At 41.8% G+C, this 22,903-nt stretch overlaps 1 protein-coding gene and 2 pseudogenes across 1 annotated transcript; 1 reads left to right on the top strand and 2 right to left on the bottom strand.

The window, feature by feature from the left end:
- Nucleotides 1-1,562: 1,562 nt before the first annotated feature.
- LOC146621709 (uncharacterized) lies at nt 1,563-4,249 on the top strand (annotated as a pseudogene).
- Nucleotides 4,250-9,266: 5,017 nt separating this feature from the next.
- LOC146621707 (GTPase IMAP family member 8-like) lies at nt 9,267-21,105 on the bottom strand. The gene is made up of 3 exons (XM_085368570.1): nt 21,070-21,105; nt 11,053-12,240; nt 9,267-10,882 (listed from the first exon to the last, which is right to left on the bottom strand). The coding sequence occupies exons 1-3, from the start codon at nt 21,086-21,088 to the stop codon at nt 9,267-9,269; spliced, it is 2,823 nt and encodes a 940-aa protein (XP_085224696.1). The 5' UTR covers nt 21,089-21,105.
- LOC146621708 (zinc finger BED domain-containing protein 4-like) lies at nt 14,053-14,920 on the bottom strand (annotated as a pseudogene).
- Nucleotides 21,106-22,903: the final 1,798 nt, after the last annotated feature.

Genomic DNA, 22,903 nt, shown 5'->3' with positions numbered 1-22,903 from the left:
CGAAGACGAGGATTTTCCGGTCGATGTCCCCGCAATTAGCTGGGCTGACCACATGGAATATGTTGACGGGTTAGCCGATGACGAGCCGGAACCATGCAGGAGCGCTGACGGGCTTCAGCCTGGGTTGAAGCCCGCCAGCGCTCCCCAGGAAGACGATGACGTGCTGGACATCGGCCTGGACATCCATGGTTTGTCGGAGGATGAGCAGGAGAGCTCATTGTCGGCCCAATGTGCCGCCGCTGCTGCGCCTGTTGACCACGATGACATCTCTCTTTTCTCCCTGTTTCACCGTGCTGCTGAGAAGCTGCAGGTGGACTGGCCCTCTCCTCCGCCAGCTCAGAAGCCGTCGCGGTTCGCGGGGTTTTTCCTCCCACCGGAGCCCGCAACGGTCAAAAACTGCCTTCCCATGTTCCCAGACGTTCGCTGCGAGCTAACAGCATCATGGGACAAACCTCTGTCTACCCGCGTCAATGTGCCCGGCTATGGACAGTACATGGAATTGGACGGCGCCGAGGGGGCTGGCTTAGCTAACCCACCCCCTATGGAGCCGTCTCTGGCTGCTTATCTGGCCCCGTCCCATAACCATGGTGTCGGTGGCCCCGCAACTCTGCCGTCCAAGCACTGCAGATTCTCTGCTTCGCAGCTGGAGAAGATTTATCGAGCTCAGGCCGGCACTGCTCGCGCCATGAGCTCTGTCACCATGCTCCAGACGTACCAGGCAATGTGCCTGACGGAGCTCGGATCGCTGGTTCCTGATGACATCCCGCTGGCACCTCTTCTTAACAAGGTCAGAGTCGCCACAGATTACATCCTCCGTGCGTCTCGCTGTGCAGCGCTCTCCCTGGGCAGAGGGATGGCTTCGACAGTAGTGGCGCAGAGGCACCTGTGGCTGACCCTCTCTGACGTCCCGGATAGGGACAGGGCTGTATATCTGGACGCACCAGTGTCTGCGGCTGGGTTATTCGGACATTCACTTGAAGCCATTCAGGCTAGATTCGATCTGAGGAAGAAGCAGACGGAAGCTCTGCGCGACATCATCCCCAGACGTCAGCCCAAGCCCGCAGCTAGCTCTCACAGGCCCGCCGCTCCTCTGCCAACTGGCAAGAGACCGGCGCCCACTGCTGAAGTGGGTGTGCCGCCAGGGAGAGCACATCCTCCGGCCCGAGCTCCACGCCAGTCGGCCTGGAGCAAAGGCCCACCCTCGGGCCCCCAGCGGGACCCGACGCCCAGGAGGAAGAAGCCTCAGCCCTCTTAGCTATGGTTTCGAGTGGAGAGGGGGTCCAGCTTAAGTTCTGTTCAGGTTGTCAGCCCCAGAAGGCGCTGCACTTTCCTAACACTGTCTCCCAAGCACAAAACCCCTGCACACAAAATGCCTCAGGTAACTCCCTGTTCAGGTGTGTTAAATGTTCAGGTGACCACATCGAGTGTTCCCGCTGTTTTTCATTGTTGTGCCCCAGAAAAGGTGCCTCCAACAAAATGTATAAATGTACATGTTTCCATGTTACAATCAATAAAGAGTGTTGTTTATTCTCAAACAATCAAATGCTCAGCCTGCAGGCAGAATGAGCCAGGTCAGGCAGGTGATGCAGTCCCCTGCAGACACACTGGGGGGCGACAACGCCCCGTCGACGGTGCTGCAGGTCAGCCGGCTGGCTGCTCACTTCCCTCGATGGCGCGCTTGCGCCCCCTCTCCGTGGGTGCTGCGAACCGTTACCATGGGTTACCGGTTGCAGTTCCGGGTCAAGCCGCCTCGTTTCCAAAGAGTCGTAAACACGACTGTCAACACCGAGGCGGCCATGATACTCAGAGAGGAAATAAAGGCGCTATTGCAGAAAAGAGCAATACGAGTGGTCCCCGCTTCGGAGACAGACAAAGGTTGGTACAGCCGTTATTTTGTTGTTCCGAAAAAAGGGGAGGGCTTCGTCCCATCCTCGACCTGCGAGTCTTGAACACGTATCTACGAACGTACAGGTTCAAGATGCTAACACTCAGACAGCTCTTGAATGCGGTCGGCCCGGGAGATTGGTTTGCAACAATCGATCTAACAGATGCTTATTTTCATGTGGTTATACACCCGAAACACAAGCAGTTTCTGAGGTTTGCATTCGAGGGCGTAGCCTACGAATACCTAGTTCTGCCGTTCGGGCTGTCGCTCGCTCCTCGCACCTTTACGAAATGTGCCGAGGCAGCGCTAGCGCCCCTCAGAGAGAGAGGAATCCGCATCTTAGCCTACCTAGACGACTGGGCTCTCGTAGCTTGCTCCAGAGAGCAGGTGGAGACACAGCTGTCGCTGGTTTTGTCACACATTCAGACACTGGGGTTCTCTGTGAACTTTCAAAAGAGCTCACTAATCCCGAGTCAGCAGATTACTTTTCTCGGTTTGGAAATATGCTCGCTTTCCAGCCGCGCATGTTTGTCGGAGCACAGAGTGGCCACGTTTCATCGCTGCCTCGCTCAGTTTCAGTTGGGACGCAGACTGCGTTTCCAGACGATATTAAGCTTGTTGGGCATGATGGCATCTATGATTGCCGTAGTGCCACTTGGACTGTTAAAAATGAGAGCGTTTCAACGCTGGACTCTCTCTCACCATTTGTGTACATCGCGTCACCTCCGGAGGAGGCTGCCGGTAACTGCGTCTTGCATGCTAGCTCTCAGTCCTTGGAGGGAGCCCGGGCTGCTCCTGTCTCGCTCTCTGCTGTTATGGTGCAGTGTTCATTTTCTGTCTCTAAGAGCCACCCATGTCCCGGGCCACCTGAACCTTCTCTCCAGGGGGGTCCTCTGGTGAGAGAATGGAGGTTACACCCTTTAATAGTGGCTCAGATTTGGGACCTATTTGGCAAGGCGCAAATAGATCTTTTTGCTTCCAGGGTAAATACTCACTGCCCCCTGGTCTTCTCCATAATCGACCACGATGCACCCTTGGGCTTGGACGCGCTAGCGCACCAATGGCCAGACGTGCTCCTGTATGCATTTTCCCCAGTGGAAATGATATCTCCAGTTCTAGAGAGAGTGCGTCGGCATTCCCCCTCTCTCTGATTCTAGTGGCCCCTTGGTGGCCCACAAGGTCGTGGTATGCAGAGATAATCAGCCTGCTAGCAGCGAGTCCTTGGCAGCTTCCTCTCCGCAGGGATCTCCTCTCTCAGGCGGGAGGAGAAGCGTTTCATCCGCGCCCAGATCTGTGGCGCCTTCATGCTTACCTGCTGAGAGGTTAAACTTGATTGCTAAGGGTTTGCCACCTAGTGTGATAGCGACAATTCAGAGTGCTAGGGCCTCATCTACTAGAGGCTTGTACGCTTACAAATGGCAAGCCTTCGAGCAATGGTGCCAGGACCGCCACATTCTCCCATTTCAGTGCTCTATTGTGGATGTTTTGACATTCCTGCAGGAGCTGCTGGATAAGGGCCTTTCATTTTCGACAATTAAGGTTTATTTAGCAGCTATATCTGCCTGTCATATTGGCTTTGACGGGGTGACACTAGGTGCACATCCCCTCGCCATACGTTTTCTGAAAGGAGTTCGCCGGCTGAGGCCCGTGCTTAAGTCCAGTGTCCCTGCTTGGGACTTGTCTTTGGTGCTGGAGGCCCTTTGTAGCCCCCCGTTTGAACCCATTGAGTCTGTGGATATGAAATTTCTTTCATATAAGACTGCATTACTTCTCACTTTGGCTTCGGCAAAGCGAGTGGGTGACCTTCATGCGCTCTCTGTGCATCCCTCCTGCACACAGTTCTCTTCTGATGGCCACAAGGTCGTATTGCGTCCAAATGCTGCCTATTTTCCCAAGATCATGCCTGCATCTTCTAGCTCAATGGAGTTTGAGTTGCTGAGCTTTTGCTCCCCTCCTTTTGCATCTGAGGAGCAGAGGAGGATGCATTCTCTTTGTCCAATGTGTGTGCTACGCACCTACATTGAGCACACTCAGAATGTGCGTTTATGTGACCAGCTGTTTGTCTGCTTCGCTGATCCAAATAGAGGTAGAGCTCTGTCCAAACGGAGGCTGTCCCATTGGATTATAGAAGCTATCTCACTGGCATACGGCACCGGTGGTCTTGCTTTGCCCCACGGGGTAAGAGCTCATTCCACCAGGGGGATGGCAACCTCATAGGCTCTTTTTAAAGGGGTGCCTGTAGCTGATATTTGTGGGGCAGCTAGTTGGGCATCAATGCACACTTTTGTGCGGTTTTATTGGTTGGTCGTTACAGCCCCTTCGGTGGCTCATGCTGTCCTTTCTGCTGGGTCTACCACTCACTAAGGATGTGGTGGTCTGATTCCGGTTCGGTGGCTGCTCTGTGGGGCGTGTATATATGTCCCATACTTATGTGTTGTACCGAGTGAATCGACTGAAAGGGAACGAATAGTTATGTCTATAACATCTGTTCCCTGAAGGAGAGGAACGAGGTACAACACAAGGTGGCCCCACTGAGCAGTTTGGCTCGGAGAAGAGCGGCTATCGAACTGAGGGATGACTGTGATGACAGTGGCTATATGTGCAGGCGGGGCCGTGCGCGTGTCATCACACGTCATCTGCCTTAAAGGCGTGATTAAAGGTTTCTTCAGCCAGGACACGCGAGGGTGTGATATCCCATACTTATGTGTTGTACCTCGTTCCTCTCCTTCAGGGAACAGAAGTTATAGACATAACTATTTGTTTTTTCCTTCCTCCTCGCTTAGATCCCGCCTTCCTTATGTCTGATTGGACAATAGGTTTACATCAACCAATGGGATACAAGAAAATACAAGATTGACAACCTAAAATGAACTTGTAAAAGAACTTGCAGCAAATACAAAGTTTTCCTTGTTTCACATTAGATAACAAACCTTTGGTTTTCTTGTAACTTATAACTCCATGAACACTTAAGTTATGATTGACTTCTATTTATTGTGATTTTAGACACGTTTTTAATGCATTTAAACTCTTTTTTTGTCTTTTAAACACATATATGAAATATTTACAATAAAGTCTTTACATGACAATATTTATATCCCTTTAACCTGTAGGGTCTAAAATAGATATTTGAGACCAGGCTACACCCACATTGGATGGGTCCCTCCAAGACTGTTGGAACAACAAAAGTGATGGTTTGGTGTGGTATATGGGGTACAACGATATTGGGTCCATTCTTCATCAATGGAAGCCTCAAGGCCACTGGATATTTGAAATTGCTACATGATGATGTGTTTCCCTCTTTGTGCACTGAAGCTGGTACGTTCCCTGAGTTTTTCCAGCAAGATGGTGCACCATCACATTACGGTTGAAGGCAGGTCTATGGTGTGAAGATACAAGATGTGCAGCACCTGAAACTACGGATACTGGATGCCTGTGCTGGCATTTCTCCTGCGGTGTTGCTATCAGTGTGTGAAGAGTGGGAGAAGAGGGTTGCATTGACAATAGGGCTGGGTATCGTCAATGATTTCTAGAATCGATTCGATTCCGATTCACAAGGTCCCGAATCGATTCGATCCACGATTCAATTCAATTCGATTTGAATCTGGGAAATTTTGACAGTCAGAAATATTATAATTCAGATCAGTATATTTACATGTTTTTGTATCTATAAAAAGGAAGCTGACACTCGCAAGACTTTATCAAAGGTGTGAGCGTCACAGCAGATGTCTTTGTGTCAAAGTAGCTGAAGATAAAACACAGAAAGACATGAAGGTGGTTTTCCTGGCCTGGGATTTTATAAAAATATTCTGCAGTAATAATAATAATGCAGAAAACAGATTTTTAGACGGGAAACTGTTCTTGAAGTACAGAGAGAGAGCGAGAGAGAGCTGTGCATGACGTGTGATTTTATCCTGGTGGAAGCAAAACAATAAAAGTCAGAGGGAATTCATGACGATGTTTATGTGAAGCGTAGTTTGGATCTTCTTTTGCTGCTGGTTCGGTCAATATTGTTTGGAGAGAGATAAAACTAACAGCTTTAGAATCAGCGCAAAAAGGACATAAACACAGCGCGGACCCGCCGACAGATCAGAATCAGCGAGCTGTCAGCTTTCAGCCCCGACCGTGTCCGTGCCGTCAGGTGAGAAAGGCGATTCTGATCCACGGGTCAGCGCTGTGTGTTTTTGTCTTTGTGCAGAATCCGTGTACCTGCTCTCATTTACTGTCTTAGCTGTTTGCTGGTTGTTGAAATTTTGTGAGATTTCACCAGAGATTCTGGCATTTCAGGCATAATGAATTTATATTAAAAAATCGATTCAGGATGTTAATGAATCGATTTCACGTTATCCAAGCCAGAATCGATTTTAATCGATAAATCGATTATAAAAACCCACCCCTAATTGACAATCCAACACAGTGGGCAGCACATTGAACACATTTTAAAGGTGGTCAGAAACGTGTTACGTTGAAACCAAGCACACCATTGGTTTTCTTGTGACATTACCAATAAGTTTGATGTGTCACATGGCCCTCTTCCTATTGAAAAAACAAAAGTTGTATCCAAGATGGCCGACTTCTAAATGGCCACCATTAGGGATGGGTACCGGTATCCGGTGCCATAAACAGTAGTAACCAGACCGAAAAGCAGCGCACATTTCGGTGCTTTATTTTGGTGCTTTTTTTTCCTGAGCTGTGACACACTTTAGATTCTAGCCAATCACTTTACGTTTCCGAGGATAGTAGGCGGGTCCAGGTACATACGTTCTTTTAGAGCAGAGCTAAAATGCCCAAGGCGAAGCGGTCAAAAGTCTGGTTGTACTTCACAGCAAAAGATGCAAACTCAGCAGCCTGCAACAAGTGCTTTAAGGTGATACTGTCAAAGGAGGTAACACCTCAAATCCGATGAAACACCTGGCGACGCATAGTGTTTTTTTTAAAAGCCGAGAAATGCGCCGTATTTGATAGCTTGCTGCGAGACCTCACACCGTGCACATCTACTGCGGGTGTGGTGCCTGTTATCGGACCCGGAGTTAAACAACATCCCCCAAAGAGTAGAGTCCTGGCCCCTAGCCCTGCCAGTGTAGCAGAAATGATGACGGATGATGATGGCAGCAACAGCCGTTCTTCTCTGCGTGAGTAGCTTAATGTTGTTCGTGTGTAATTTACGTTGAGTAGGCTAACCACGTTATTAAATTAATGCATGTAAGGTGAACTAGCAAACATCAACATAGCTACATGCGGCTGTCTTCTTGTTTGATGGCAGATACTCCCTTCACCCTGGCCAAAAAGGCTAAAATGCCCAAAGAAAAGATGGAAAACAGTTAAACATGAGAGGTTTTTGGACAAAGTTTGTGTTTTTTCCATTGTTTAAGCACTGCTTCCAGCCAAGAGTGATACCATATGTGCCCCATAGCTGCAGAAAAGGCTAACATTGTTATCTTTTTACAAAAAAACAGCTGAACATGACAGGTTTTTGGACCAATTTTGTGTTCTCCATTCTTTAAGCACCGGTTTGAACACCGTTTCAAAAGTACCGGTTTGGCACCGGTATCGGATAAAACCTAAACGATACCCATCCCTAGCCACCATGGTCACCACCCATCTTGAGGAGTTTGCCCCCTCAGATACACTAATGTGCCACAAACAGGACTTTAATATCACCAACCATTCCCATTTTATTACGGTGTATCCATATAAATGGCCCGCCCTGTATATTTCTATAAAAGCAAAAACTTGTGAAAAACATGGAAAAATTAAATTCCTGTAGTAGAAAAATGATGCATCAATTCCAATATTTATTTCCCTTTTTTCAGATTTTAAGTAAAATGTGTTTTAAATTTCAGGGAAACATTTGATATTGTTGATAGTGGTGTGCAGATCGATATTGGAATATCGATTCCTCCGATACCAGTTTTTTATGTTCTAGAATCAATTGTCATATTAAAATATCGATATTTTAGTAATTTGGGGTAAATTTGTAGTTTTTCATTAACAGGAAAACTTGGAAGGAACTACTTCCTCTTCCGCCTTTCTTAGTCATATGCGAAATATGGCTGCATAAAGGTGTCGCAGCCCCTTGACGTGTGCACTCATAACAACGGCTGAGTATAAACAAAGTCATGTGTGGAGGTATTTTACCTCTACAAAGAGCCAAGACATGGTTTGCGATACATGTGGCAAGACAGTGAGGTGTTGTGGCAATGTGTCATGAATTTTTGTAAATAAGGTCTGCAACACAGAAAGAGCTGTCTTTTCCCAGGAAGCTCCTGGCGCTGGCCCAGAGTTTCATCGGGCAAACCAGTTAGTAGATAACATAGTAAAACATTGTTACAGCTAGCTAAGCAGTTTTTTGTTACTAGGTCATACTGACACATACACATACTTAATCTAAGCATGCAAAGGTTATACAAAATCATGTGATTGGGCGCTATAAAAATAAAATTTAATTTAATTTAATAGCGCACAACTTAAGGGTTTTTATTTCTATATGATAATTCTGCATTATTAAGCAATAAGAACAAGTAGTCTGATGTCCTGTAATGATTATGAAACTATAATTTGAAATACAATAAAACAATAAGTTTTTGTGCAACGTATCAGTATTGGATCAGTATCATCAATACCACCCAGAATTTTAGTTGGTATCGGATCTTAAAGGAAATCAGTGGTATCGCACATCACTAACTGTTGACCATAAGATTTTATTATAATGATTAGCGCATTTATCTTAACATAGTTTCAGCAATAAATGAATTTGTTACAAAGGAAAGAATTTACCTCAAATACATAAAAAAACAAATCACAAAAATTCAAAATGATAGAATTCACCATTAACAACTGGAAAATGAGAATTTGACATGATATTGTGACTGTTAATGGAAATGTTTGCAGCTTCTATCATTATATCATAACAGCAACTCTGAATTAAAATCAACTCAAACTGCACTAAAAAAATACAACTTAGTCATGAAAGAGTCTACCTTTGAAAATACAAAATGAATATAAAGGTCAAAATATAGAAAAAAAAACACATTTAGTAGCCTGTAAATAATATAAAGGCCTCTGAATGATTGTAAAGAAGACATAATTTTGGTAGTTTCCAAAACCTCATTTTATACTGTTTTTAAAGTTTTGTTTTTTATCTCAGTTTACCTGCTGATAATTCTGGAATCATGTTATTTGTTGTTATTCTAAAAAGCTAAGAAACCTCTAACATACAGTCAAACAAACTGGAGAACATGCAAAATAAAAAAAAGCCAAGAATGTGAACATGGCTACATGATGCACTTGTGTATGACCGAGGCCTGTAGATACTGCTGGGTTACATGCTGATCAGTTACTAGTATCAGTGAATAACATTTATTGTTACAGCAACAGAAGAACATTAGCTGATGGTACACGTTTTGACTTTTATGACGTCCCAGTCAAGATATCCACCCCTTTCCTTTTGATGTTTTTCTTTCAGGGCTTTGATTTCCTCTTCTTTTTTCTTTTTTTGGTCTTCGATTGCCTTGTTCTCATTTTTCAGTGTTTCTTCTTTGTGACTTGAAAGTGCCTCTAAATTCTTGTACTCTTTGGTGTGTTCTTCCTGTTTCTGTTGCATTTCTGTCTCATACTGTTGCTCCAGAGCTTCCAGCTCCTTATCATGTTTTAACATCAGGGCTTCAAGGTCTTTGGTGTATTTTTCTTTGAACTGATTGAACTCTTCAGCTTGTTTTCTGGCGTCCTCTTCATAAATCTTTTTCATATCCTCCATTTCCTTCTTGTAGTTTTCCTCTAATTCTTTTCGCTCCTTCTCTTCTTGTTCTCTTTTTAGTTGAGCTTCTTTTTTTCTTTTCTTTTCAGATTTTTCTCTTTCCTGTTCGTACTCTTCTTGAAGCTTCTTCAGTTTCTCTCTCTCTTCCTCGCGTCTCTGTTCATCTTCTCGATGCCGTTTTTCCCACCACTCTTTTCTTTCCTTCTCCCAAAGCTCTCGTTTTTCTTCCATCTCTTTTTGACTCTCCTCCAGTTTTCTGTCAATGGTTTCCTTTTCCTCTGATTCTGACATGATTTTTTTTTCCATAGCTTCTCTTTCTTTTTCCCACTCCTGTTGTTGACGTTTTTCCTGCATTTTTCTTTTCTCTTCTTCTTCTTCTCTAAGTTCTTGCTCTCTCTTCCTCTGCTCTCTCTCCTTTTTGATGTTTTCCTCCATTTCTTGAAGCTGCTTCTCTTTCAGTTTTCTCTCTTCTTCAATTTCAGCTCTCTGTTTTTCCATTCTTCTTTGCAAGTTCTTCTTTTCTTCCTCATGTTTCCGTTCAAGTTGTTCTCTTTCTGTCTGCATTTCTTCTTCTTTCTCTTTCAGGATCCTCTGCATTTCTTTCTGTATCGCAGCTTCAGCTTCTTGAAGCATCTCATTGGTGAAGCAGCTTCCTCCACTGTACTTCACCATGGTGTCAATCTTTGTTATCAGCTCACTGACTTGTGTGCGGTTTTGTTTCTCACGGTTATTGAACACATGGTATCTTCCTCCACAGTCAGAGAGCAGCTTCTTGAAGGAATTATCACTTATTTTAATGTACTCATCAATGGTCTGATCATCATTTTGCAGATTGTCTCCTCCGGTGAAAAGAACAATGGTGAACTTCTCCGAATTCTTCCCAAAGAATTTCTTGATCAGTTCTACTGTTTCTTTCTCCTCTTTTGTGAATCTGCCGATCTGTATCACCAACAGGAAGACATGTGGTCCTGGAGCCAGAAGACTGACACATTTTATCAACTCCTCACTGACCTCTTCATTTGACAGAGTTGTGTCAAACAGACCAGGAGTATCGACAACAACAACAGGACGACCGTCCACCTCACCGTGTACTTTCTGACAGTCTGTAGTTACTGACTGTTGGGCTGATGCAGCTTTAAACTTTTTCTCTCCTAGAATGGTGTTTCCTGAAGAACTCTTTCCACAGCCAGTCTTTCCTATCAAGACAATCCTGAGAGGCTCTGTGTTCATGATCTCATCATCACCTATAAAAGAAACATGTATGGGATTAAATTAGTGTTAAGAGCTATTTGTTGATAATGAAATACATATCAGAGTATCACAGTGAGAGGACAGTAAATATCAGGTACAGCTTACTTACCAGTGACTGTGACGTTTGACCTCATCTTATTAAGCTCTTCCTGTAGAGAAAATATTTTTGTCTGCTCTTGTGAAATTTGATCCATTTTTCCAAATACAAATGTTAATGTTGTATAACAGAATTGTTTATTTTTGTCTGGTCTCATCTTTTCCACTTGATTCAACAGTTCTGGGATCTGCTGTCTGTCTTTCATGTTGAGAACAACAGATCTTCCTCCACAGCTCTCACAGAGCTTCTGGATGCACTGGTTTTCCTTTATGAAGTTAACAAAAGCTGGAGCTGTAGGATCTGAGTCCACAGTGAACAGAATCGTGGTAAAATCATTGACTCGAGAGCTGAATGTGTTCTGGATGGTCTCTAACTCTCCCTTGTCTTCATCAGTGAGGGGAGCCACAGGTAGGACCAGGATGAAGGCATGGACACCCTCAGGATCACAGAGGGAGATACACCTGAGTGATTCCTCCATCACTGCCTCCTGAGGTTTTCTATACAAGGCAGGCAGCTCCACCAGGGAAATCCAACGTCCACACACCTCTCCCTGATGTTTAACACACTCTGATGAGTTGGAGACTGAATGAAGCTCTGTCTGACCTAAAATGGCCTTGGCTGCTGAAGTCTTCTCTGCTCCTCTCCTCCCACACAGAACCAGGTTTAAAGGGGGTTTGGATTTGTTAAACACTGTCACATGATCAGCATCTTCATTTAGAGTTAGATATCCTCCTCTGTTTTCACTCACAATTTTTTCTATTTCACGCATCAGTTTTTGTAGGTCATGTCCTGAAGGCTCTTTGTTGTCAAGATTGAATGTGTGTTGCCTTTGTTTGCAGTTCATTATGAGTTTTTCCACAGATTTATATTTTGTCTCTTCATCATGGTTCACGATGACCATTGAGTGGTTAAAGGCATGTTGACCAAATAAGCTCAGAATGAACTCCAGAGTTTTTCTGTCCTCATCAGTGAACTCAGAAGGTTTCATTAACAGTAGCAAAACATTTGGTCCAGGAGAACATGCATCAACACACTTCTCCATCTCTTGTCTCACTTTTTCCACAGGCAGGCTGAAGATGTCTGGAGTTTTCACTACTGTTACTGGATTTTTGTTCCACTCACCACTCGCAATCTCACAGTGTTTGGTTGCCATTAATCTTGGTACTTGAAACATCTTTTTTCCAATGACGAGGTTTCCCAGAGCTACCTTTTTGTCATCACTCTTTCCAAACACAACAATCCTGAGTTGGTGTTCTGTAACAAATGAGAAAATATACAAGATTCAAAATGTTTTAAGAATGAAATAAACTTCAAGTATTAGTACTTTCCATTATATATGCATTTAGAACAGTTACTGTCAGGTATAAAGCTCCACTGTGTTTTACTTGTTGTATGAAGTGCTTTGAGTGTTCAAGTAGAGCAGAAATGTGCTGAAGAAATATCACAGTATTACTATCAATGATCAATAACAAAATTCGTATTACAGTTGAATTTTGATCATGTTGTAATCTTCTGTTTTTTCTTAGTTGAAACTTGACTAAAACACAAAAAACACAATGAGTGAAACTGTGCCTCTCTAACTGTCCTGGAGTCAGAGTTAGGGTAAAGAAAGAAAATAAACACTGTAACACTTGTAACATTTTTTAGGAAACCTTTAACTGTCACATCTTCCAGTCATGTCACATTTGTACTGCTCAATACCTTTTTAAAAATTTTGAACCATCTGTACCATGTTTGTACAAATGATCAGTTATCTAATATTAACCACATTTTTAAATGAATAACATTTTTATTGTGTGATGGAAAAATTTGTTTCACCTCATCTAACCTCTGTCTTACCTCTGTGTGTATGTAATTGTAACTTTTGGTAGAGTATGAAGATGGGAAAACAACAGTGGTGAAAATTTCACTCACTTCACTTCACACCTACTAACATACACACAAACTATGAAGACCAGCTTACACTCATAAACATGGCCATATCTCTCGTCACTGTTAAAAAGGAAAAACTTAACAGACACTGTTGATAGAGGGAGTTAACTCTGCAGGTTTCAGAGTTAAATTAATAGTAGACTCTGGTGCTACTAGCCAGTGTTCAGGCAATAAACTTAGTGTCAATCAAATTTGTGAGATGACTGAGATTGTGCTGCCACTGCTGGGATGCAGTAGCTCCACCACCCCACTAGGAGGAGGAAGCTTCTCTAGTAAATATAGAAAAAGTTAATGGAGTCTGGCTAAATTGATACCAGGACAAAGGTTATTAGCTCCGAAGTTGACTGTACTGGAGCATGAGAAATATATGCTTGTAAGTATGATTATATTCTGTGTTCATGTTAAGCAAGTGATGTGAAATGGTTCTATATTCCAAATGTATGTTTTAATGTGTTTTTTCTTATGTTTGTAGTTTTACAGTGCCTTCATTAGGGAGAAAAATAAACCCTCCAATGACAACTAGAAGATTTTGCTTCTCCTTTTGAAGAACTGTTTATCTATCTGTCAAACTGGGCATCAACGTACAGGGAGGGCAGAATAGAGATGCTGCTGATTGAACATCACAAGAGATTTACAATATGAAGGCAATGTTCTTGAGTTGCTGAGCTTGTAGCATTAAAACAAGCAAGTGAAGATCAGTCACTAGGGATGCACCGATACCACATTTTTGGAAACGAGTACGAGTATTTGCATTTCAGTACTCGCCGATACCGAGTACTTAATAAAAACATGATTTAAATTTACAGGTAACAGCTTTAGTCCTATAATTTAACAAAAAAAAACAACAAAAAAAACAAGGGACTGGTTTGGAATTAAGAACATTTATTTAAAATGAAGAGCATGTTGTATGCAACATATTACAGAATAAATAATTATGAAAAAAAAAATTTAAACAGTGACAGTGCAACTCAAGTATTGTTTTCAGTTTATTGTAAACTCTGCCGCTTTGGACAACACAAGGGGCATTAATAAACATCTTTGCTATTTAGTGCACAATATTTGAATAAACTAACAACATCCACCAACATAGAACTGTAGCAGTCAGTGCAACTGAGGTAGGTATTAACATCAAGTCTAAGATGACTCACTTAATGGAGAGAAAAAGTGAGTGGCAGGTTTGTTTTTTTTAAGAAAAGTAGCTTTTCTGCATTATCAGCAGTCAGCCTGTTTCTGTTTTCATCTATAATGTGTGACACTGAGCTAAAAAGCCTTTCACTTTCCATACTGCTACATGGGGCTGAGAGGTATTTACGGGCTATTTTAGCCAAAGTGGGGAACCTGATTTTGTTGACAGCCCAGTACTTCAGAGGACTGTCTTCACGAGGGCTTGGGGCCTCTCCGAGGTATGTGTCGAGCTCAATGGCAGCACCTGCTGCCAGCGGCTGTGCTGCCTGGGGCTGCTCCTTAGCGATTTCGTCAAATACAGTGTCCAGACTGCTGCTAATGCTGGCCTGGGCCTTGAGGAACAGTTTAGCAGGAGGTTCTGCAGCTTCTGCCCGACTCCCCTCTGCCTCAGCTCTGGACATCATCTGCAGCTCCTGCTTCAGGTGTAGCTTGGCCTCTGGAGCAGTGTTGTTGGAGAAGAAGCGATCTTTATACCTGCACAAAATTCATAAATGTATTAATATGTGGAAAAATAGGACTGATTTTAGTTTCCCCTAAACCACTGTGACAAATGCCAGCCATTTGACTTTCTGGTAATAATAAGGGAAATGTATTTCATATTATATATATTGCATACATTTGTATTTGTGTATTTTAGTTACAAATATATAATATTTCAGATGTAAAATAATTTTACATTTAGTACTGTAGTTTATCATTGAATACCTATAGCACACAGACTTTACCTTGGGTCGAGTATGGTGGAGATGAAGTACAGTGGGTTGGTCTCGACGTCACTGAAGCGCTTCTTGACAGCTGCCAGTAAGGTTGCTTTCATTGTCGTGGTCCGCGTCTGTTTCTCTGTTTAGAAGTCTCACTAGCACAGTCACAGCTGGGATGACATCAGAGGCTAGTGCGTCGTAGCTGCTCACTTTTTTAGTTAGTTCCTCAAAGGGGGCGAGGATGGCAACAGTCGTCTCCATAAGAGCCCATTGGTGAGCGGTGAGATAGTCAGGGAGTTCGTGCTCGGACACATACACGCCCAGCACTCGCTTTTGCTCAATGAGGGACTGGAGCATGTAATACGTGCTGTTCCAGCGCGTCTGTACGTCCTGCTGCAGTCTCTTTATTGGCTGGTTGAGCTGTCCCTGAATGTGCTCGAGGCGGGAGTAGGCTAAGGTGGAATGTTTAAAATGCCCAACTATTTTCCGTCCCACTGCTATAGCATCAGCTATGCTCCTCTGTGCTAATAAGCATGGGTAAATAAGCGTGGGTAAACTCTTTGTACTCGTTGTCGTGTTGGGATTTTAGGTGCTTGATTAAATTACTTGTGTTAAATGCGCTACCTTCTGAGCCTCCTCTGGACAATTTCGCTGAGCACAATTTGCAGTCCGCCTTTGTTTTCGTGTCTTCGTTCACTTTGAAATAGTTCCACACGGCTGACTTGTCTCGCCTCACCTTCTCCCAGCTCCGAGCTGCAGCCGGGGCCTGGGGGCGGGCACTCGGCGCCTGTGATTAACCCCTTACATGCCGCTCAAACATAGACAGGTCTCAGACCGTGGTATCGGTCCTCGCTATCGGGGGACTTTTAACGAGTACGAGTACTTTAGAAAATGTGGTATCGAGGCCGATACCGGTATCGGGTATCGGCCTCGATACCAGTCCCTATCAGTCACCATTTACAGAACATTTCTGGATAAACACATCAGATGATACAGGATTTTGAAACATTATGGAAACAATATTTTTTAACTGATTCAATGAAATCTGTTGCTGGCTTGAAAACTTGTGGCTGGCTGAACTCAAGGAAAAAACTGAAAGTAAAATATTGCTTGGTGTTTGTTGACATGTTCTTAAATTGTGTAGAAGTTTTCCCTTCTAGTGGAAAAGATACTGATGCAGTAGCCAAGACTAAAAAATAAAGCCTCTGACTAAAGCTCAACAGAGAACCAGCTTAAAGCAGTGACAATTTCAGGTAAAGTTGACAACCCAGACAGCAGTTAAGGTTGAAGGTCATGCCACTTGGGTTCATGTCAGCCATTGCAAGGGGATTCCAGAACCCCAGCAATCACCCAAAGGGTTAAAAGACTTCCAGGTTGACGCTGAGGAAGACAATGTATGACATGTTCTGGCCTTTCAACGTACAGATGTATTGGAATAAAAAAAAAAAATGGTGGGGTGGTGGGGTGAAAGAGCGCCCTCCTCCAACAAGAGCGAGCCAAGTTCCAACTCAGTGACGTGCAGAGCAAGACTTTGTGACCCCCTCAAAGGATCAGCGATGGAACACAGACAACATCTGTTTGAACAGCCAGGCTGATGTGGCCTCAAAAGTTCAGAATGTTTTTCAGTTACGGTGAGTATTGGTATGGCTTTTGTTTTTATTGTTTTTTTAAACAGCCACATATCTCTTCAAACATCATAAACTCCTCTTTATAACTGATCTAATCAAAAATAACTACAGTAATTACAGTATGCAAATTGCACAGGTATTTGAGGTAATTACACAAGTATTCAGTTCAATTCAATTTTATTCATATAGCGCCAAATCACAACAACAGTCGCCTCAAGGTGCTTTATATTCTAAGGTAGACCCTACAATAATACATACAGAGAAAAAAAACAACAATCGTATGACCCCCTATGAGAAAGCACTTTGGCGACAGTGGAAAGGAAAAACTCCCTTTTAACAGGAAGAAACCTCCAGAACCAGGCTCAGGGAGGGGCGTGGCCATCTGTTGCGACCAGTTGGGGTGAGAGAAGGAAGACAGGATAAAGACATGTTGTGGAAGAGAGACAGAGACTAATAACAAGTGTGATTTAATGGAGAGAGGTCTATTAACACATAGTGAGTGAGAAAGGTGACTGAAAAGGAAATACTCAATGCATAATGCAAGAAAAGTCAAGCGTGCAGCTGCCAAGATGCCACTTGCCACCAGTTTGGCCATATTTCAGAGCTGCAACATCACTGGAGTGCCCAAAAGCACAAGGTGTGCAATACTCAGAGACATGGCCAAGGTAAGAAAGGCTGAAAGACGACCACCACTGAACAAGACACACAAGCTGAAACATCAAGACTGGGCCAAGAAATATCTCAAGACTGATTTTTCTAAGGTTTTATGGACTGATGAAATGAGAGCGAGTCTTGATGGGCCAGATGGATGGGCCCGTGGCTGGATTGGTAAAGGGCAGTGAGCTCCAGTCCGACTCAGACGCCAGCAAGGTGGAGGTGGAGTACTGGTTTGGGCTGGTATCATCAAAGATGAGCTTGTGGGGCCTTTTCGGGTTGAGGATGGAGTCAAGCTCAACTCCCAGTCCTACTGCCAGTTTCTGGAAGACACCTTCTTCAAGCAGTGGTACAGGAAGAAGTCTGCATCCTTCAAGAAAAACATGATTTTCATGCAGGACAATGCTCCATCACACGCGTCCAAGTACCTCAAAAATACAACTTGCCTAATAATTCTGCACTCCCTGTATAGATAGAAAAGTTAACATGTGTTACTCTGCTGCAAAATCCAGATCAAAAGTAACTGATGTATGATAGCTGTGTGGAAACGTATGGCTAATTCTGGTTTTATCTCAAACTTAAAAGAGGCTGATAACAGAGTTAAATCATGGTTTGTTGCATTAATTTATCCACAGGTTTAGTCGCAGGCACTATCCCCTCATGGTACGGTTAAACGTGCAACTTTAAAATTAAAGCTAATATTTAAATTTAAATTAAACTGTAAAACTTTACAAAAATAAAAACAATATAACCCACAAAAACAAAACATAAGCCTGACTCTTACATTTCGACTGATTCACTGAGCGTGCTAATTGTATTATAGTAATAATCACACACAATTTAAACTTTGTTTGATGTTTGAAGTTCAGCTAATTACTAACACAAAACCAAAGGGAACCTAAAAGGAATGATTTACTGTGAGGAGATGGTTATCGGTGAAAAACAGACGGAACCCGTGTGCGCACTCCTACACACCCAGAAAACAAAAACTTAATTGGAAATGTTTTCAGTTTATAAATCTATTCTTGGTATGTGTAGGTCTCTCTCTCTCTCTCTCTCTTACACACACACACACGCACACACACTTTCACACACACACAAAATATCATACTTTTTGTAACATTTTTCAGAATGAGAGTAAAATCAAATGAATTATTATGTTAATTAAATTGCATTAATATTTAAAAATATAAAAATAAAAGCTTAAATGTACATGGGCCATGAAACCCTGAGGGTTGTTAGGTAGGACACTGAATTATTATTAATATTAATTAATGTCTGCGTCATCATAACGTCTGCTTTTCAGCAGCACAACAACTTTGCACTTTCCAATCATTTATGTTCTAGAATCGATTCTCACATTAAAATATTGATATTTTAGTAATTTAGGGTAAATTTGTAGTTTATCATTAACAGGAACAAGTAATCTGATGTCCTGTAATCATTATGATGCTACAATAGATTGAGATACAATAAATAAAATAAGTTTTTGTACAAAGTATCGTATCGGATCAGTATCGTCGGTACCACCCTGAATATTACTTGGTATCGGATCGGAAAGGAAACTTTTTACTCACTATGATCATCATTCATCATTTTCCCCCAGTAATTAAGGTTAGGATATGTATTTTTTTTATTCCAATCCATTCTTCATTTGCAGCATTTAAATAACCTTTATCAGATTTGATGGTTTTGTTACAGACTTTAAAAAAAGTGTTTTGCTTTTCTTTCACAAATGTAGGGATTGTGTTAAAATGTGAAAAAAAATAATGATGTCATGTTTTGTGACGAGGACCCACGCAGAGAGAGACTTGATGAATTTAAGAATCTTATGATTTAATAAAGAAATTTGCAGACTTGCACAGAGAGGGTAAAATTATGATGACTGATAACGGAGACGAAGACAAGAGACGATGAGGACAGGGAGGAACAGGGGTTTAAATGCACCAAGGAGACAGTCAGAGGGAACTCGGTACAACTGGAGACATTTAAGGATGCAGGGACTAACAGAGACATGGAAGAAGTCTCATCGTGACGAGTAGTTTATCTTGCTTGGCTGCTCAGCACCCCCAAAGCTCTGATCCTAGAATCGCCCCTGGTCTTTAACAACCTTGCTGTGCATTAATATTGAAGACATGTATAGGATTGAGCTAGTTTAGTTTTATTATATTGATTAATTTTTTTCAAAATAAGCAAGAGAACAGTACCTCCTGAAAAACTTGAGTTTTTTCCTTTTGAATAAGTATTATTTCTCTTTATTTAGACAAAAGTATTTCTTATCCGATGACTCAAATAATCTAAGGAATAGTGGATAGCTTATTCTATTACTGAAATAATCAATCTTTCTGTTTGAGATTTCATCAGATTCACAGTCGATTTGGTGTTTGTGTCCCAATGTGTGCACCCAGAAAAATGTCACAATGTTTGTCACTTATTATTTAATGCAGGGGTCTCAAACTCACGGCCCGGGTAATAAATCTCATGCAATTTGGCCCTTGTATGTATGTATTTATTTATTTATTTATTCATTCATTCATTCATTCATTCATTCATTCATTCATTCGGGGAGGGGGGGGGGGGGTTGTTTATGGTTAAGTTCTTTAAAAAGCAAACCAAAATAATTTGCAGTAACTGTTAAAAACCTGTATACAAATGCATACTTCTGTTTGAGTTTTATTTATTCATTTGTTTTATTTCATATGAAGGCAATATGAGCAGAGAGTAGAAAGATGTTGAGGGATTGGCTGTGCTATTTCAATGAGTGTTATTTGTAAAGAAAACAACTTTCACGAGCAGTCAAAAACGAATGTGTATGTGACTCACACAAATATGTGGTCACAACTGTGAATTAAGTGTTGTTACATATGGAGGCAATTGTGCATGTTTTACATTGCTGGTTTACTGATATAATGAGGTTCACAAAGTCATGCATGTTTTGTGTCACAAGGGAGAGCATATCACTTTGGACAGTAGAGGGCAGCAGAGTGCTGCCATTCTGGCAATTCTGACCAGGCCAATGGCAGCAGTTTTCCTGTTTTCATTATCTCTCTGTTTTACAGGTCAATAATGTGTCCAAATGTATAGAAATGCACAGCTAAGCACTAATTTAAGACTGTTTATGATGTGAAAAGTATCACACTGTATTTATTTGAGCTACTCCAGCTCTGACACACTAAATAGCTATGCCTGGGTAATGGTGGACGCTATTGTCCTTTATCAATTATACCTGCCTCCATATGACATGAAGGTCCGATCCAGTTATGTTTACAGTTCCGGTATACTTGTGTAACTTCGTCTTCATTGCAAGTGTTTTTTTTGTTTGTGTGTAGCATGTCTGTAAAATGTCCCTAGCCAGTTCCTAGTCAATCATAAAATTGCTGTTTAAATGCTGTTACAAGCTAAGATGTCTGAAAATACAGAAAGCTAGAAAGCTCATGAGTATTGCCAACAAAAATGTCAGCAGGTACAGTAGAACTAAAGGTAGAGTCCTTCTTCCATAACAAGACACTAACATGACAATGTGGATTATTGTCCTTATTATTCTGAGGTTGGACACGGTACTGAAACGACTTGGGTTTCCTCTTGGATTTCATGACGGTCAGTAAGCTAGTTGTGGCTCCTTTCTAGAATGTAGTTTTGGCTGTGTCCACCCTATGGTTTTTACCTTCAAAAGAAAATAAACTATTCTGTTTTTGAAACTGCAAATCCCGCTGTTGGGTTGGTCGTTCCTTGGGAGTAGGTGAGTAATTTTTGTGTTGTGCCTTGGTTTCCCCTAGGCTGGAGCATAACACAATACAACACTAAAAGAAAAAACACATTTCCTTCATTTTGCAGGTACCACTGCTTACGTTTTTCTCTTTTGATTGAACTCACAGTTTGAAAATAATATATAACACATCATCAGTCCTTTTTGTGGTGCAATTTTACTCTGGGATACAAAGTTATTTGAACATTATAATGAGCAGTACTCAAACTGAACTCACCGGCTATTGAAGTCGCCATAATTCACTCTGTCACAGACCACAGAAACTGGACACCAACCTCTTCAACAACCTCCAAGAAGAAAAAAAGAATAGATAAGATAGAAAATGTATCTCTTATACTTGCACACAGTTTATATTAGGATTAATATGAGCACTACAGCATGTAAAAATATAAAGATAAGCTCTGACGGACTTGGCTCTATGATAGGTCTCAAAGTGATAAATAAAAGCATGTTTATATATAAAGATATATAAATAAAAAGCACGTTTTTTTAACATTAGTAATTCTTTTTGTGCATGATTTTATATTGTTGTTGATAATGAATTAATTAAAGCAACAAAACAACCTGAAGAGCCGGTTGGGAGCCAAAAGAGACGGCTCGTTTTAGTGAGCTGAGCTGAAAGAGCTGGTTCTCTAAAAAGAGCCGGAATTCCCATCACTATAACCAAATAATTAAGCTCCAAATGTTCAAAAATTAAAGCCTCTAATATCCACCAAATGCTGACTCCAAAAGTGAGTCAAAGGCTACGTTTGTCTTAATGCTCAATTCTGATTTTTTTTATCAAATCCGATTTTTTTGTCTGCTTGTTCACACTACATATAAAATGTGACAGCAAGCGTGCTCTAGTGTGAACCCTCAAAGCGGCCCGCATACGCAAAAGAAGACGTCACACACAACGCGCTCTGTTTAGATCCAGACCAAACAGTATTTGTTTTGGTAGCTCTCGTGACTTTAATAGCAACGCCATAAACGACACTGGGTCAGCTCTGTCTTAACGTGGCAACTCCGTTTATTGCCAAGCTGCAACATACAATACCTGGCACAACCGCCAGAGGGTGCTGCCTTAACTATTGGATAAATCCTTACCATAACAGTATTGTTTGACTGATGGCCCTTAATATAAAGACTTGTTTCGGGCTTTACGTTTCCCAGTTTTGTTTTAAGTTATAAATTTATTTTGTTATTTGCATATGGCCTAATAATTATCCTTATTGCTGTTTTAGAGAAGAGCGGTGCTTCAAAGGATAGTTGAGGATTTCTGTCAGAATCTGCAGATTATACAGTACAAATAAAATGTTCACGTTTCTCCAACGTTGTCTTCCCAACAGTTTCACTAACATCTACACTGGATGGCCAGGAAGCGTTCACGATGTCTTCTCGGGCGCTTCTCCGGCACTGATAATTGGCGTCTGTCTTGTGTCAGTGACGTCAGTGACGTAAAAGCCGGATTTAATTCAACATGACCATTCAAACAGCAGTCGCTTTCTAAAACATCAGATATGTATCGGATTCAGTACCACATACAAAAGTGACCCAGGTCCATTACAATAATGCTGAATATGTAACTTATTTAACTGACATAACTAAATTTAATTGTTGTCTTTAAGGCTATGGATAAGGGTTTTGCTTTGCTGTAATCATTTTTTGCCAAAACGTGATCTTATTTTATTTCAGGATAGAACAAAAAGGTTGCAAATGTTCCAAATACAATTTACATTTTTGTTGTTAAGACAAGAATTTTGTGATGAGTGCTGTGTCATATATTTCTGATATGACAAATGTAAAATAAAATACCTAGCTATAAACAGCTAGAGTTTGTAAGCCTTTATTGAGTCTTTATTCTTAACAGGCTACAGGGACTGAATTTTACAGGCACCTTTGTGTTATGTAAGTTCTACTTCCTGGTTGTGCCAAAGCCAAAATGGTGGAAATACGTTTTAATTTAAACTTCCACAGTTTCACACTCAATAATTCAAAAATTCTCCGTGTCACAAGATGAAAAACGTAATGTTTCATTTTAGATACAAACTGATCACACATTAAATTACACA

Source organism: Diplotaxodon limnothrissa, linkage group LG12 (assembly GCF_057381915.1).
Source record: "Diplotaxodon limnothrissa isolate DT_005_m linkage group LG12, D_limnothrissa_male_GT1.1, whole genome shotgun sequence".
In the NCBI taxonomy this organism is placed as follows: Eukaryota; Metazoa; Chordata; class Actinopteri; order Cichliformes; family Cichlidae; genus Diplotaxodon; species Diplotaxodon limnothrissa.
Note: the sequence above shows the minus strand (reverse complement) of the source record. Positions and strands in the feature narration are given on the sequence as shown.